This window comes from Diceros bicornis, chromosome 22, assembly GCF_020826845.1.
Source record: "Diceros bicornis minor isolate mBicDic1 chromosome 22, mDicBic1.mat.cur, whole genome shotgun sequence".
NCBI lineage: Eukaryota > Metazoa > Chordata > Mammalia > Perissodactyla > Rhinocerotidae > Diceros > Diceros bicornis.
Genome location: NC_080761.1, coordinates 54,081,011 through 54,099,076, shown reverse-complemented (window position 1 = coordinate 54,099,076; position 18,066 = coordinate 54,081,011). Strand labels below are relative to the sequence as shown.

The 18,066-nt window shown below is 48.5% G+C and overlaps 1 protein-coding gene across 1 annotated transcript in view; it reads right to left on the bottom strand.

Moving 5' to 3' along the window:
- Positions 1–18,066, bottom strand: part of DNAI1 (dynein axonemal intermediate chain 1) — a 58,919-nt gene that overhangs the window by 22,313 nt on the left and 18,540 nt on the right. Inside the window, exons 2-10 of the mRNA XM_058566139.1 lie at positions 15,624–15,656; positions 14,226–14,324; positions 13,949–14,029; positions 9,979–10,105; positions 9,584–9,699; positions 9,222–9,341; positions 8,167–8,226; positions 6,734–6,868; positions 2,933–3,017 (exon numbers count right to left, since the gene is read on the bottom strand). Coding sequence (XP_058422122.1) covers positions 2,933–3,017; positions 6,734–6,868; positions 8,167–8,226; positions 9,222–9,341; positions 9,584–9,699; positions 9,979–10,105; positions 13,949–14,029; positions 14,226–14,324; positions 15,624–15,656 — 856 coding nt within the window. The remainder of the gene's footprint in view (positions 1–2,932; positions 3,018–6,733; positions 6,869–8,166; positions 8,227–9,221; positions 9,342–9,583; positions 9,700–9,978; positions 10,106–13,948; positions 14,030–14,225; positions 14,325–15,623; positions 15,657–18,066) is intronic.

Genomic DNA, 18,066 nt, shown 5'->3' with positions numbered 1-18,066 from the left:
CTCTAACTTAGGTAGAAGTTGCATCCATCCTTCCATGTGTCTGAGCCAGAAACCTAGGTAACCCTTGACTGATCTCTTTCCATCATCTCTCATATTTTCCTTCTCATTATCTTTTTAATCCATTCACTTCTCTCCAAACCCATAACCACTACTCAGGTTTAGGCCCCAATAGCCATCACCTGGATTATTACAACATCCTCCTAACTGGTCTCCCTGCCTCCAGTAACTCCCCCTCCAGTCCACGTCCCACAGAACCACCAGAGCGAGAACCAATACATCACCTCACCGCACACCTCCCCCACCCCACTGAAAACCCCCCAATGGCTCTCCTTGCACAGGGGCTCCCTGCTCAGACCACGGCTCCAGGCCACTGCTTCCGTGTCATTTCCAGCCAGCTGTCCACATACCCTCTATATCAAATAGTGTCTAAAATATCCTGCTCCTCCATCTTCCCAGCAAACTCCTACTCACTCCAGATCCAGATCAAACTCCTCCTCCCCTGTGAGGCCTTCACTTTCTAGTGAGCATTTCTTCCTCCATTCCAGCCCTGTGCCTCTCCTCTACGGAAACGTCTGTCACACTGTGTCGCCTCTTTTTATCCTTTTGCCTGCCTCCCTCACCAGACAGCTCCTGGAGAGCAGGAAGCATGTTAGATTCATCTCTGGGCCCGCAGTGCCTAGCGCAGGGCCAGCCGCAGAGCACACACCCAATGACATTCAAAGAATGCAATGAAATAAATCAACAGAAGTGAAATGGTTCTAGTCTTCTTTCCAACCAAAGGTGACCCATTAGAAAATGAATCCTCTCATCTAACACGGTCAAGGACATGCCTCGGCATGGCCAACCTCTCTCACAGTGCCCCACACCTTGAGGTTGTAGGACTAAAGTCAAATCTTAAAAATGTCTCAGAACAAAGAAAGATTAGAGTGGTCGGAGGCGTGAGCCTGGATCAGATCAGAGATCCCTGGGCTCGGGCCGTCTTTGAAAATACCTCGTTTCAGAAAGGAGATTAATTGGTAACACTTCTCTATTTTCACTTCTTCGTGATTACACTTTCCCAAAGGGAAAAGAGTATGCAATTAAAAAAATCAAAGTTCAATGCATTTTGATGTGACTGTGTTCTTATAAATGAAAAAGGTTCACCAAGGCCAGTTTCTCCACGGGTATTAATCATGTTTGCAGCCCTTTGGTGGGCTGGTTGCACAGGCTGGGTTTCAGGGAGCCAAGCTGTGTGAGTGACAAATTCATTCACAGCTGCTGTGTACTTTGACAGCTTTGAAAAGCACTCAAGGTCGTTTTCCAGCCTGAATGATAACAAGGGGGCTTGTTTAGGCTGCGGGTCTTGGCAGCCCCGGCTTCTCTGTCCCGTGGGTGAGCCATGAGCATCAAGTCACCAAGAAGAGCCCTGGGCTGTCAGCAACGGAGACCAGCCAGCAGCGAGGAGCTGCCAACTCTGGGGAGGCAGCTGCTCCACATAAATGCACAACCTCTTAGGGAAATACGAGCCACTCGGGAATGTGCCATTCACACCATGGGAAGGATTCCGTTTCCCTGGCTCCATCAAAGACACCAGAATTTCCCAGGCCTCCAGGACTGAAGCGTTTCTGAATCAATCTCTTTCTTCACCTCATCACCAATTAATCACCAGCATAGACCTATTGAGTGTTTATTTGAAATGTCCCGTCCAGCTCAGGGGCTCTGTAGCCCAGTGCTGAAGTGCTCAGGCTGTGGATCCAAGGGGCCTGTGTTCGAGTCCTGATTCCACCACTCACACCTCACATGAGCTGTGATTTTGAACAAGTGAGAACAATCTAGCCTGAATTTCTCATCTATAAAATGGAGATAATAATGGTTTATACCTGACAGTGTGGCTGTCAGGATGAAATAAAATAATACATATAAATTGCACAGCACAACGCCTGGTACATAGGCCTTTCCCAGGGAACATGGGGCTTGTTTCTTACGGTTGTAACTGCTCCTTTTTCTCCATCCCCTAGGCTGCAGTCTGGGTCAGGTGTGGCGAGGCCCACTCCATCCCACTCCAGAACCTCACCTTCGCCTCTGTCCCTGTATTCTGCCCAATCCCATCCTCCTCCAGCCTTGCTCTCATCGGCAATGTCCCTGCCTGGACAGTATCTTTGAACTGTCTGCAGAGAAAGCTCAGACTCCCTGCATGATATTTGAGGCCCTTCATTAACTGGCTTCAGCCACCTCTCCAGCCTGAACTCTCACCACTTTCTAACAAAACCCCTGTTTGGGTCACTGAGCCTGCTGCCCCTTGTCCCCAGAGTCCATTCCAATTCATTTTCACCACCAAGTCACTGCTTATGCTGTGTCCTGCCCAGAACGTCTGCCCTTCGCTAACCTCCCCCTCCAACTCTGCTTACCCCTTGGCTCCCAGCTCAGCGCTCCCTGAAGCCTTCCTTGACTGCTGCCACTCATCCCTCATTCCCTTCTTCCATCTCGAGGCTCTGTCATCTGGTACATTCTAGCATTTATATTGTCCCCAAGCTGGACTGCGTAGAGGACAGAGCACAGAAGTAGGAAGCTCAAAACCTAGATTTGGGTCCTCTCTGCCATTCACTGGCCAGGTGACCTTGGCCTTAGCATCCTCATGTGTAAAGTGGAGGTAATAATTTCTGCTCAGCCTGCCTCCCAGGGTTCTTGGGAAGATGACATTGGGTTACTGATGTGCAGGTATTTTTTGCTACCCCATTGTCAGATCTCATCACTACAACCATTATTTCTTATGCCACTGTCCATGGTTGATCTGCATAAGTCTCGTCTCTCTAGCGACATCCAGAGGAGGGAGGGATTATTTTTTTCTCCCCTTGTACCTATGGGAACTAGCAGGGGACACTCAAACACTCGCCTTGTATGGGGGACTTTCGATACAGGTAATAACAGTGGTTGCCAGCACTTCAAATCTTACCTTGAGCAATGTCATCATATGTGTTCTGGTTGACCATCCGCTCCACGATTTTAGCAGCTTGGGTCACTTTAGTGATATCATCACTCTGTGGGGATGTAGAGGCCACAGGTCCTCATAAGCTAGCGTCTGGAAAGGTCATGCCCTGAGCCACAGCCCATACTCGCAAGTGGTTCAGCAATGCCTCTCTGACACTGGCCACCCCAGATCGCTCTGTAAGGGTATCTCTGCATGCCCCACCACACCCAGCTCTGGGAACCCCCGGTTCACAAGTGGCACAAGGAGACTGCACTGCCATACTTGGCCCCTGAACAGAGCTCATGCTCTTCATTCTGAGCTTCTTCCGGAGAAGGCATATCTCTGCACACAAGACAGGGCATCAATGAGAGCCCAGGGAAGGATTGGAGAGAGAGCAGACGAGGGCAGGTGGAGGCTTCTTTGGACGAGACAGAGAGGCTTCACCAGCTCAGTGATGACAAAGACCCACAAAAGGCCTCCGAGATCTTCTGGTCCAACTTATTTAGTCAAGAATTGAGGAAGACATGGAGGCCCAGAGAGGGAAGAGAGACATGCTTGCACACAGGGAGCACCAGGCAGGGCTGACGCCTAGTCCAGGGCCCTGCCCACTGCCCAGACCAAAGAGAAAGAAGGAAGTTTCATGTCAGGGAAAAATGACTCATTTTGAACCAAAAAACAAGATTATCATTATGTGAAATTCCATAAATCCACAAGGTGAACCACTTAGCACGTTAATAGAGGAGCAAAGAGTTTGGGGCTGACAAGAAAGGAACACAGAGTTTAGGGCAGGTGGCGGGAGTGAGCCAGCTGGGAGTGGGCAGCCCCCTAGAGGGGATCCAGGGAGCCAGGCCCATGGTCCCTGAGGATGAGGTTTCCCAGGAGTGACAGTGTCAGGCAGTGGTTAGAGAATAGCTTCTTGAACTACACAGACCTGCATTCCCATCCCATCCCACAGACTAGGAGCTGGGTGGCAACCTTGGGCATTACTTAACTTCTCTGAGTCTTAGAGTCCTCACGATAAAGTGGGGATGGACAATGGCACCTGCATCACAGGGCCATTGTAGGACTAAATGTAGCAACGCTCATGCTGTTATTAACCCCGTGCCCGGTGGTGGTGGTGTCAGGGGAAACATGCAGACCAGTGCGGCGGGGGCTTACAAAGTCCCATGTGGGGAGCTGCCCTCTGGGAGCCTTTTGTCAGGTCTCAAACTGACTCCAAGTTTATCTCAGAAACTGACCGAGGACATTCACTGGAGTCTTACAACCACAGTCTTCAGAGTTCACCTGTTCCCAGCTACTCCCCCTACTCCTGACAAAAAGCAGGATCCTTTCCCCTTGGCAGCTTCCTGGCAAATGCTTCTCCTGTGTCAGGCAGCATCTTCTGTGGGCAGACAGCCTGCTAGCTGAAACCTAACTCCCCAAGGTCTTCTACCCACGGTCCTAACTCTGTCCTCTGGCCACAGAGAACTGTGTGCCTGGTGATAGCTCCTCTGATGTAAGAGGATAGTGCCTCATTCCCCGAGTCGGCCCTTCTCCAGGTGAACCGTCCCAACTCCATCAGCCACATGGCATGTTAATAACAACAGCCACCACCTATCAATCAGTATCCAGTATCCAGTAAGTACTATGTCAGGGGCTGTACATACATTATCTTGGGTTCTGACAACAACCTTGGAAAGTAGGTATCATTAGGATGTCTTTACAGATGAGGAAACTGAGGTTTCAGAAAATCCCAGCTAATCAGTGGCACAGCAAGGATATAAACTCAGGTCTATGGACTCCAGGGCCCATGCTGTCAACCCCACACAGAGAGCCAGTCCCTCCCCAGCCTGAATACCCTCTCCTAGTATTGGGAGATTCAGGCTCCATATGTGCTCTGAGGAGAGAGTAGGGTGGACCGTCACCTCCTTTGTTCTGGGTACTGTGTTACCTGAGCAGCCACAGCTCTTTATTGGTTCTGACTGAGCTTGTGGACTCCGAGCCCTTTCCCCCATTCCTGCCCTAATCACTCAGATTAGACAAGCTTGCATTCATTCTGTACATTCACCCAAATCATTAATGAGACAGAAACCTGAGATCTACCATTGCAGACCTTACTACAGAGTGTCCTGAAGTTATTCTGCTTTCTCCCCTCCCACACACTTGAGTTTTAGACCAACCTAGTCACACCCGGGTCTCTGAGAAAGGGATTTCACACTGCTCAAGCACTGGGCTTGAGCAAAGGGGAAGGTGACTGCCACACCCACTCTATCCTACAGACAGCCTGGCCCAGTGCTTGGGATTCCCAGTTTGAGCTCAATTCCCTTGGGGAGAGGTTGCACACTAAAGTATTCACTGGGGGGAGTATGGTATACTCCCCAGTGTCCTGCCTCCACTGTGGCTTCTCGGTCCACAGGGGTGGAATCTGCCTGTATCACAGCCCTCCATGTCAGCCAAGCTGGAAGGACCCAGTGTGACGGAGGGGGTGGTCCTGCCTGCCTGAGGGTGTTGGTTAGACACCAACTCTGGCAGGGCTTAGAGCCAAGGACAGCTTTCAGTCTCAGCCACAGGGACCTTTCTTCTGATCTCTGGGTCTTGGTGACTGCAGTTAGGGTTTCTGCAACTATGGCCCCAGCACAGAGGCTATAAGCCAAACCCCTGATGGATCTTCATGCGAACCCTGACCCAGACCAACAGCCCCTGAAGCCCTAACCTCTAGGGAATGGTGCAGGGGAAGTCAAGGGTCTGGACAGGGCACCTGCAGTGCATCCATCTTTCACCTCAGGGTTCCAGTGCCTGGTATGGTCATGATCACCAACTGCTCGGTCTGTGATTGAATGAAACCGATTGGGGCAGTTTCTGCTAAGCCAAGGCAGGGAACTCCCAAACCTCCCCCAAAATGTGACTTTATCGGGGACATGGAACTGAGTGGCAGTGGGCATATCTCAGACAAAGGAAGCAGAACTTCCTTTAACTGATCCGGCCTTGATTCTGGGGTGCAGCAGAGCCACTTCCCTGAGAGCTGCCTGGGAGCTCTCCAAGGTGCTGAACTCAGCCCCCAGCTTCCTGTGGGCCTTGTCCTTACTGCCTCACCACACAGCAACCCACCCTGAGCTCAATACTGGGACTCTGGGTCCTTGACCCAGCCTTCTCTCCGTCGAAGGGACAAACGTGTCCTTTCAGCATCTCCCTGTGGTGACCCTCCCTGCAGTGACTTATCGCTGTAACTTCCATGATGATCCCAAACCTATGCTGGCTACACCTACAATGAGCCCCCCAACCATGACCTCTATAATAACTCCTACAAGGCTCCTCATGGCAAACCCAGCCCACAGTGGCCACACCCATTGGCCAGGACTTGCTGGTACCTGTGGTCAGTTCTGACCTCGCTCCTGTCCCTGAAGACTCATCTAAAGAATTAAGTGCAAGGAAACCTGAGGACTGAAGGTTAAAGAGCAAATCACCCTCCCAAACCCCATGAGCACTTGCCCAGGGAGGTGGTTCCTTATCCTCACAGCCCCACCTTGGGAAGACTCCCTAGCTCTTCCAGGGCTCCCCCTAGCCCAACAACCCTGAATTACTGCTAGCCTCCAGACCTATACAAAATTGGGGGGAGTGTAGAATGCTAGAGACAGTTGTAGCTCTCCTCACATCTTCCCACAAGGAAAGAATATTCATACTTCAACACTAGCCCCCCCTTTTAAGTGTTTGTGAAGCCTTCCCAGATAGCCAGGCTTCTGTCTACCCAGGAGCCAAGGTCCCACTCAGTCATTCTCTGTGACAGAGCCATGGGAACCCTCACCAAACCTGGGACTCCATAGATGTCATCTTCCTCATGGCCATCTTCCCCATTTTTTTAGCCACTGGGGTTTTTGTCTTCTCCTTTTCTTTGGTCTTTTCCTGCTTCTCCAGCTCCTCTACATAGGCATCGTAGATTTCCCACTAGGCAAGGGCAAGATGAGAGGGATTATTGTGGGGCAACACTTTCACCCAGCCAGCTACTCTTCAGCCTTTAGGGCTTGAGGAGTCAACCATGTCAACCCCTGTCACATGCCTCCATAACATCCTCTACTTGGCCCACTGTGATTATGTACTCAGTGTCTGTCTTCCCTACTAACTGTCAGCTCTAGGACAGGAATGAAGGAGCTCTCAGAGCACCTCTGCGCTGGGCCTATCCATCCTACAGCTCAGGGGCTGGGTTGTTAGCTGAAGATCAGTATTGTTCCAGCTTACAACCACTACCAGGCAGAACAAACGGGTAAACATCAGGCTAACTCACATTTTTGGTGGTGATTTATAAGACTCTGAACTAGGAAATTTAAAAATGTCTCCACCCATGGAGATGGGATAAACATATTGGATCAGGCTGGCTGTCTACAGCATTGACTAAACCTTCTCTGCATAAAAAGATAAACAAAAAGTAAGGGAATCCCTGCTAACTGGATCTGACAGCAAGAGAAGCCCAAGGATAGTAGCAGAGGAAGCAGCAAGGATTTGGGGCTGGGCAAACGCTCCAGATCACATTGTGTGCTCCCCAGAGCTGGGTAGTCACTGCCACCTGGAGGCCAGATAGGCACACCTTACATTTATTAATTCACCCATGGGCCAGTACTGCACATGCAAAGTGCTTCAATGTTTATTTTACTCAGAGTCCTCCAACAACCATCTAAGGCAGCTTATCATCCTCCCTTGACAGAGAAAGAAACAGGCATTAAGGGTGACATGGTTTGCCCAGGATCTTACAGCATGAGCAGCAGAGTTGGGGCCTGAGCTCAGATCTCCAGGCACCATATCCTGCCCAAATCTGCGTGGCTGTCCAGTAAGACTTGAGGGGGAAGGATGGTCTGCAGGAACACTGAAGGCTGCTACAAGGGCAGGGGCAGAGTGCTAAGACTTCAGAGTCAGCCATGGGATGCCACGGGATACAGAGAGTCCATGGGAATGAATGCTCGCTCATGTTCTTGGAGGAACTTCCAGAAGCCACTCCCGCTTCCCCCTTAGACATCTTGCCTTGGGGGGCATGTGCCTGGTCCAGAGCTCACTGAGTAGAGACCTACTATCTCTTGTGCCTGGTGTTCACAGCCTGGACAAGGAGCAGAGAGGTGGATGGATGGGAAGGGCAGACTGCCAGAGGAATCCTTGACCACACCAGTTGCCCTTGTTGCCAAGCAGGACAAGGATGCATAGGATAGGGGGTTGGGAGGGGACAGTGATGGCTTTTAGACTGGCCCAAGTCTCACCTGATTGGCTGTGGCTGAAAAGTTTGTCCTGGGAGGAGGCTCCATCTGGCATTCTCGGTCCTAGAGAACAATGACAACAGGAAACCCACAGAAAGCCCTCAACTCTTTCTCATTTAACCCAACAGTATATCCATGGATGAAGCATTTTGGTTGGGGCTGAGGGAGGGGTGAGACACAGAACTGGGAAGGCAAAGAGGAGCCGGGGTAAAGAGAGTCTACATTTTCCATCCAAGCTTCCTTCAGAAGAAGCCTGAGCTAGAAAGCAGGGGTAATGAAGCCTCATAGTGCCAGTTTCAACCAAGAAAAACTCCAAGTAGGGGATAGTCAGACCTGCCTGTGGCCCACCTTCAGACACAGGACACAGAGGTCAGCCTCTGGCAGGCCACTGGGCTAATATCCCTCACCCTGAAAAGGCTTATCCCTGATATTGGGGTCTCTGGCTCCCCAAGAGAATGCACCCCCTTCCCACTGTGTATCACCCAGATTACCTAATGTCAGCGTAGGGACCACACATGGTGATTAGGAGCTGCCAAAAGCCCACCCTGTAGACCTCTGCCCTCCATTCACAGATTCATTTCTGTAGAATACTACCTTACATATGTGAGTCTCTCACCTGAAACTCTGAGGGGTTCTTTCAGCCTAGTATTCAGGGTTCTCCGTACTTATGAGCCAGGGAATTTCTCTAATCTTTTCTAGCTAGTCTACCACACAGACCATCAACTTCAGCCAAACTGGCTCCTACCCCCAATCCCGGCACACTCTGGCCTCCCCTCTCTTCCCCAGATCCTGACTTTCACCTCCTCTTCAAAGCCCAATTCAAGTTTCAGTCTCAGTGGAGGGCACCAGCCTCTGTGTTGCTCCCTCTGAACTCCTGCCTGGATGGCTTACAGGGACCTGAACACATGTTCCCAGCCTTCCTTGGAGAGAGAAAATGTGGCATCTTCCCTGTCACCCTGCCAGGCTGAGGGTCACTGGGGCTGGGTCAGGCCTGCTTCTTCCCTGCATGCACAGTGCAGAGCTGCGAGGTCAAAGGGCTGGGGTAGGGGCTGCTCTACCCGGAGAGGGTTGTTGAAGGTCTGTGAGGCCCTCTCGCTGAAGTTGAACTGGTTGGTGAGCTTTTGCTCCTTGGGTTGCTTAGGAGTCATCAATTCTTCTTCTGTTACTTTTTCAGCTGCCTAGAAAAAAAGACCCACAGCACCAGGACTCGGCTGGAGAAGAAGGTGGTAGGGAGTTGGGAGTGGGAGAGGTAGTGTCCTGGGATAGGATGGAAGTGGGGGAGGGTGATGACGCCAGAGGCGTTGGCACCTGCAGCCTCTAACTTCTCATCTTCCGCCCGCACCCCCAATGAGCCACCCCTGAAGCCTCCATCCACAACTGGACTGTAAGGGGAGGGATGGAGAGCAATATTCTACTGCACCTCAGCTGCAGGCACATCTGTTTGACTCCCAGCTTCAGCTTCTGCTTCCTTGGGCTCTTCTTCTTCTTCAAGGATTTCTGCTTCTGAAAGCACCACCTTGGCGGACTCCTGAGAACCTTGGTAGGACATTGCTGATGATCCTAAAGTCCAAGCCCACTCCCCCAACCCCTGGAACGCTGACCTTGGTTCCTGCCTTTCACATCCTGCCTGCCCCAGGGTTCTCTTTGGCCTGAGCCCCATGGGTTATCTCCTAGACCTATCCAGAACAGCCAGCTATTGGACTTCATGTGAGTAGAGGCTCTGCAAAGTTCTAGCTTAGTGATCTACTCCCTAGAGTGACCAGAGAAAGGGGACCAAGCTCCAGCCTGCAGCCTCAGGCTTGTCCAGAGGCCTACCTGCCATCAACTTATCACGGTAGTGCTGCCTCCGTCCTTCGTCTGAGTCTTTGGGGATCAGATTCCCGACTTGGCTGAAGTGAACTGCCAGTTGGTCCACAAAGCCAATAAGCTTATATGTGCCTTCCTAAGAAGAGAGGGGCCTGAGTCAGACCAGGGGTCCCCAAAAGGCCTGGAGTCATTCTCTAAAGCCTGATAGTCCATCTCTGTTAATGGAAATATAACTCACCAAAGCCTCAGTTAACCTGAAGTTTTCCCTGTATTCCAATTTAGAGAAGAAGAGGCAAATGAAATGAAGTTTTTTGTTTTTTTAAGTTCTCATCAGAGATTTGTTTTAAGATACCTCCTCCTTCCGATTTGAGCAGCTCTGGATTTACCTGTCACTGGCTCAGATGTCTTGTCTCCTACATCCATGCCAAGGGGTCCCACCTCACCTGTCTCACCACAAACCTCGGGCGGGTTACACATAGTCATCAAACGCCCTTGGCATGGCCCTCTCTCCACCGTACTTAGTGGACGCCAGGGCTAGAAAGATCCTCAGAGAAACCAAATCCCCAGTCCCCCTGTTCCATACAAGGGACCACAGAAATCTAGAGGTTTGTGTTTGGCACTTGTTCAGGTCACACAGCAAATGAGAAGCAGGGCTAGGCTTAAAGCCCAGGCAACCTTGGTCATTCCTCCTTCAACAAATAATTTTTTTGTGTGTGTATGAGGAGGACTAGCCCTGAGCTAACATCTGACGCCAATCCTTCCCTTTTTTTCTTTTTTTTTCTTGAGGAAGAATGGCCCTGAGCTAACTTCCATGCCCATCTTCCTCTACTTTATATGGGACGCCGCCACAGCATGGCCTAACAAGCGGTGAGTTGGTGCACGCCCGGGATCCGAACCTGCGAACCCCGGGCCGCCGAAGCGGAGCGCGTGCACTTAACTGCTTGCGCCACCGGGCCGGCGCCTCAACAAATAATTTTTGAATATAAACAATGTGCCAAGTATTTTCCAGGTGCCAGGGATATAAAGCTTAGCAAAAGCAGACAGGATTTCTGCTTTCATAGAGCCCAGAGTCTGGTTCCTCTAGACTGCCTCCTCATTATCGGTATGCTAGTCCTAAAGTTGACTTTGAGACCAGTAGTTCCTCCCTCTTTTAAAACAGTTCTTTCCAAACCTTTTCAAGTCATATAGAAGATGATCACATCTGTATAGCACCTGGGGTAAACTCACTGCAAAGGAAACCAGCCCATGGGCTCCAGCTGTACCAGACCCACCTGCCCCTGGGGGGCTAAGAGGATCACTCTTTCTGCACACAGATTGGGAGGCTCTGCCTTAAAAAGTCACCCCAAAGCCCTTCCTCTGTCAGTGATTTGGATGGATGTGGAGACGGGGCAGTGCAGCGGTTAAGAGCATGGTCTTTGGAGGTGGGCAGAATTGGATTCAAATCCCGATTCTGCCCCTATTTTCTTCATGACCTTGGGCTTAACCAATCTAAGCCTTCATTTCTTCATCTGTAAAATTAGGATAATAATATCTAGTTTTCAGGATAGTTGTAAGTATTGAAAATAATGAAAACAATCTATTAACACAGTGTCTGACACAAAAGTGCTAAATATAAGTGCTCAATAAAAATAGTAACTCTTACTATGACAATGGAGGTTCCCATGAGAATAAATTATCCATATAGCTGTTATTTGAGATTTCACCTTCATCCTGTCCCCGTCAGTGACTAGGACCTTCTTCTTCAGTTTAGGGATGGAATTCAGACTCCAGTGCTTCTCTAGAAGGAGGGAGGCATGCCTAGATCTGAATCATGTGTGTCCCCACTCCAGCACGTCAAGGGACAGTAGTAGCTTTAGAAACCTTAAGCTCTTGGATCTCATTGAAGGACCAAAGAGATGGAGACCAGCTCTGTGGGAGGATGCCAGGCAGGCCTGGGAGGCTGTTAGAAGGTTGGGTAAGGTGAGCCTGCCTGGGAGCCTAGGGCTACCCGGCTAGTAGGTGACTCAAAGGAAATTTTTCTAATAAGTTTTTTCTTCCCAGAGGACAAGAGGAGTGCACTGACACCCACAAGGCAGGGCCAATCCTCTGCCTGTAGCATGCCTCCTATGGCCAGTGCACTGAGCCCTAGAGAGACTTTCCAGATGTCGGAAGGACAAGAGCCCACAGAGTGCACCACACTCCAGCACAAGCTCAGGGAGGGCGAGGTAGCTTCCCTCTGCCCCTCTGTCCCTTATGGGCTGCCAAAGGAGGTCATTAGCACACCTCAGGAGTGGAACCTCTCAAGAAATACATCTGGATTTGTTGCAGTCTCTTTGTGGAGGGGTTGATTACTCAATCTTAAATAAGAAACAGTGTGTTCAAGAAATTGTTCACCAGAACTCTTACATGAATGTTCATAGCAGCACTGTTCATAATAACCAAGAAGCAGAAACAATCCAAATGTCCACCAACTGATGAATGGATAAATAAAATATGGTATACTCATACAGTGTGGTATATTCATACAATAAAATGTGGTATATTCATATTATTTGGCAATAAAAAGAAATGAAGTACTGATACATGTTACAACATGGATGAACCTTGAAAATATACGCTAAGTAAAAGAACCCAGTCACAAAAGACCACATATTGTATGATTCCTTTTATATGAAATGTCCAGAAAAGGCAAATCAATACAGATGGAAAATAGATTAGTGGTTGCCTAGGGCTGGAAGGGATGGAGGACTGGGGAGTGACAGCTGAGAGGGACGGGGTTTCTTTTGGGAGAAATGAAAATGTTCTAAAATTGATTGTGGTGATAGTTACATAATCTGTGAATACACTAAAAGCCAGTGAATGGCTCACTGTAAAAAAGTGAGTGTATGATATAGAAATTATATCTCAATGAAACTGTCTAAAAAAAAAGAAACCGTTAATAATGGTTGTCTTCAGGGAAGGGGACGGGGAGGGAGGTTTCATTTTCATTCTATTTTTGTTCTTCTTTTGAATCTTTTGAAATTTGCACTATGGGTTTCTATTATAGATTCAAAATAGTTTATCTATCTCTATATACATCTTTTTAAAGAAACAGTGCAATGTTGCTTTGGAGTAAGACAAACTAGTTGAAATCTTGCTTTGAATTCTGGCTATGTGACTTTTGTAATGTTTTATCTAATTTAACCTTGGTTTCTACAAATTGAAGATAAAAATAGTTCCTATATCAAAGAAATGTGATTAAATGATTAAATGAGATACCCTGTGTAAAAGTTCTAATATAGGACCTGATACTGGCACACAGTAAGCTTGGAACAAATGGATCTTAAAATAATGAAAAAAAAAATAATGAAATACACATCACTTCCACTTTAGCTCAAATGGCACCTGGAAGTTCTCTTCAGTCAGTCCTCACAGGAGCTGACCTTGCTACGGCTGAAAACAGTGTTGTCCTCCTTAACGAGGTGCCATACGGGTGTCTACAAAGTGAGAATGTGCCCATGCCACGTGTACCAAAACACGTGTACCAGGCTGACATCACAGCTGTGATGTCAGGAGACGCTGAGAACGGAGCCTGCGGGGCTTCCTCCCAGGCAGGAGCGCCGGAGGAAAAGGCCAGCTCCCGGTCCAGAGGGGCGTTTGTACTCCACCTGGGTGTTGGCTGGAGGAACGCCCGGCTTCCGAAGACCCAATAGTTGATATTAGTAAAAAACATGTTATACATATTGAAAAAGTATTTTTCTAACCAAATAATTCACTTCAGGATTCTTGAAAAGACTGGCTCTGCAGGGTACTTAAGACAATGCAATTAGCAAGACTGTAGGGGAGATTCATAAAGAAATTTCACAAATCTCTGGAAAATTCCATGTAAAATCTCAGGGTTCCAGCCAAAGATCTCAGTATAAAGGTGGTCTCTTGAACAGCTGAGAGGCTTTTGCATTGTAGCAGGTCACCACCAGGCCAAGGAGCACCTAGAGGCTCCTGCCCTAGGGGGATGACTTACTTTGAAGCTGTACCTGACGATGTTCTGGGGAGCGTGTGGGTTGTTGGCTGTCAGGATCCGGGTGAACTCCTCCTTTAGCTCCTAAGGGAGAGAAATACCAAGAGGGTCATACCTGGAGGGTCCTCCACCCCCTCTGAGGCTTGGGAAGACCCCGTCAGGGTACCAGCAGACATCTGACACCCAGGTTCTGTGCAGGCTCCTAATCAGAACTATGGAAGAACACATCTCTGAGGCTGGAGGAGGTGGAAGGAGCAAGGGAGGGATGCTGCTCACTCACCGCATCAGTCAACTCCAGCTGGTCAGGGGGTCTAACTGTGGCTTTGGACTGGGCCCATTCATCTGCTCCTTCTCCCACTTCGGTCCCTGAATCTTCATCCTGGAAAAGAACCTAACGTGAGGATCAGGAGGGCCTGATCTGCTCAGACATGCAAGCAGTGCTGCAGGAAGCCCCTTCACTCACAAATCCTCCCAGAAGCCAAGCTCTGTCCTGATATACAAAATATACATAGAACACAGGATGTACAACAGACCACTCATGAGATGAATCCAAAGGAGCTGCTCAGGCCAGAGTTCTCATTGCCTGGAAGATTACGGCCACCTCAGCCCTGGGCTCAGGGCTTAGCTGGAACATTGTGGTGGGCCTTTGGCCCCAGTATTGGGACCAGAAAAGCTGGATCCTCCCTACTGCCTCCCATACAGCCTGGAAGCTAATGGCCCGGACCAGCTGACAAAGGCAGGGCTTCAACTCTACTTCATATTTTACCTTCCAATTTGCCACTTGAAGTTTACTGTTACAGCAATACTCTCAGTACTTGGTAACTTTAAGCCTCACAGTCCCATCAGATCCTTGGAGTGAAAAAATCAAGGACTAGAAGTTTTTCCTTTTCCCGACAGATGGTTAAACACCTTGCCAAAGTGGCCCACGACGTATTAAAAAATATTCACCCTCACTAGCAATCAAACATGTGCAAAATAAAACAATGCAATTTCTTCACTATAAAACTGGTGAAAACCAAAAATAAACAAACGAACCAAAACTAATATCCAATATTGGTGAGGTTGTGGGAAAACGGGCACCCGTAACTTATCACAACCCTTCTAAAGAGCAATTTGGAAATATTTGTCCAAAAGCCTAATAAGTGTTTATACCCTTTGACCCAAATTTCTATGTGTAAGAATTTATATTAAAGAAATAACCAAGGATATGCCCAAAGATTTAAATTCATGAATGCTTGTGGGCGGATTGTTCATAATAGTGAAAAAGAGAAAACATCTAAATGTCCAACTACGGGGTACAGTTGAACAAATTACAGCATGGCCTTAAGGAACATATGGTAAAATATTATGCAGTAATTTTAAATGATGCTATAAAAGTATATTTATTGGCAACGAAAGGCACTCTAAATATATTATGTAAAAAGCAGATTATAAAATAACATAAACAGTTTGATTCCATTTAAAAATAAATATATGTAATTCTTATATACACACAGAAATGTCTGGGAGGATATAACCTCACATGCTAATTAGGAAGTTTCCCAAGGTGGTAGGTTTAAGAGTGATTTTAATGTTTTTATGCTCATTTGAATTTTCTTAAAAATATATAGCTAATATTTTCAACAGAAAAACTGCTATTAGCTTCTTACTGAGAGACTGCGGTGGTCTCAGCACTTACCCTCTTCCTGGTTCCTCTGCCTGCGTTGATGCTCTGAAAGAACAGAAACAGGAGGCAAGTCGTGAGTGAATCACTGTGGGAATATCAGAAGGAGTATTCCGGGGAGGCTGCCAGCCAGGGACCTCATAGAGAAAGGACACTGAGCTGTCCCAAGTCTCAAAAACAGTCCTGTCAGTGGCAACATATGCCCAGCCAAGGAGGTCCTATATCTGAGGCAACCCTATTCCAGCCAGCATCAGTGGGACTGACCTATGGAGAGCAACCAGGTAACTTCGCACTGGGCATTTCTTACTTGCAACCAGTTCAGCAAACAGTTTTGGAAAGCATATTCTAAGTGCTCAGCTCTGTGCTAGGCATTAATGGGACTGTGAGGGCAGAGTATATTCATAAACACCTGTTGGGATGAATGTAAGCTCTTTATGAGCAGGTGCTTTGTTTTGTACACTGCTGTCTCAGAACATAGTAGGTGTTCAAAATGCTTATTGAATTTAAATGAGTGAATGCCATCAAACCCATTAGTAATCGTGACCCTGGGAAAAGTGTTTTTCCCTTCTGGGCCTGTTTCCTCGTCAGCAAACTGCTTAGGATTGGATATGATGACCTTCCAGTTCTAACATGCTAAAAATTTATGTTCCCAAGAGCAGCATGCTCAATTCAACTTGATAAACATTTGTTGAGCATCTGTTTATGTGTCAGGGACTAACCTAAGCAGTGGGACAAAGACAAAGAGAGATGAGGTCCCTACCCCAGTTTGCTCAGGGTCTGTGGAGGACAGATGAGTGTGCTGAGTTCTCATCATCCACTCACTTGCTCGCTCACTCACTCACTCAGCATATGCCCCTTTGCAAGCCTGCTATGTGCCAGCAGTCAAGCTATGCGTGCCCAGGGTGCTGTAGGAGTGCACAGAGGCACCCACCCAGACTGGGGTGCACAAGAAAGGCTCCCAGAGGGGCCTATTTCTCAGCTGGGTATCAAAGGACAAGTATGGGTCGTCCAAGAGGAGAAAATGTTTTTCAGAAGAAGAACACAGCATTTACAGAGGCAAGAACAGAATAGTGATAGAGACAGTAAAATGTCCCACCAAAGAAACAACCAAAACCCCTGCAGCACATATACAGAATAAATAGGTGTTTCAGATGATGGAGCAAGAGGGAGATCAGTGGGGGCTGGAGATGCGAGTGAGGTGCTCTCGACAGAAGCAGGCCTAGAGCACTGAAGGAAGGGTCAAGGCAGCAGAGAAGCCAAAAGGCACATGTTGGTGACAGCATGGCACGTGGACACAGACCTCTGCTCCCAGCTCTAGCTGACCACCTGTATGATCTTGGGGAAGCTCTGGGCCTCGGTTTCCCAAATGCAATGTGAGGGAGTTAGACTAGATGGGCTCTTATAGCACTTATATGACAGGGTCTGTGGGAGAGGGTTTGCAGGTAGACTGGAGGAAAAGGATTCCAGGGGGAGAGAAGAGCATGTCTCAGCTTGGGCTGGGATTGTTGCTGATAGGGCAGGCAGCAGGATTCAGATTTCTGCTAGGTTGCCAAGGTTTCCAGTGATGAGAACCCTTTTCTGAGGCTAAGCCACATGAGCCAGAAAGCTGCTTTCCTTTGAAGAGCCTCTGATCCCTAAGGTAACAGGATGGAAGCGTCACAATGTCCAACAGCTTTCTGGCCCACAACAGACCACTGGAGGGCCAATTCCAACCCAAACTGCCAGCCTTAAATAGAAAACGAGATCCAGTTACCACTGCCCCCCATAAATATGTCTGTAAAACATTTATCTGGCAATAAAAGAACTGACAAGGCAATTTGAGTGAAATTGTTTTTGGCAGTTGGAAATATTTCAATTAACACACTATGAAAGCCACACTATAATAAATGCAAAACAGGCCAATGAAATCAGCGACAGCCCTGACTTCCCAACCACGGCAAAGGAGATTGAACGTCAGGCTGCCACTTTGGGCCCTTGGTCTTCCATAACGAGGAGCCTGAGACAGACAAGCCTGAATTCCTGAAAAGCTTTTGATGGTTCCTCCCAGAAGCCGTCAAACCACAGAAGAAGAAAGCCCAAACTCCCTCCCCTGGCCCTAAGAATTCTATTTATGATCTGGCTCCGCATCTCCATTGCAGCCTGCTCTCCCACCCCTCATGTGCTGGCTCTTTGAGATGCAGCCCAGAGAGCCTACTCACATTTCCTGAGCCTGGCCTGTGCTTTCCCCTCTCTGCACCTTTGCTTTTACCATTTCTCCTGTCAGGAACGCCATCCTCCCCTTCCCTTCCCTGACCCCACTATCTCTGCCTAAGAAAACCCTACCCACTAGCCTCTGCTGGTCCTTTATTTAACCCTGACATAATATCGCTGTTCTCCTACCTCCCTCTACTCTTCCTTTCCTCACTTTGAGCAAGGCTCTGCCCCACCTTCCATCACCACCACAAATACTGGCTGTTGC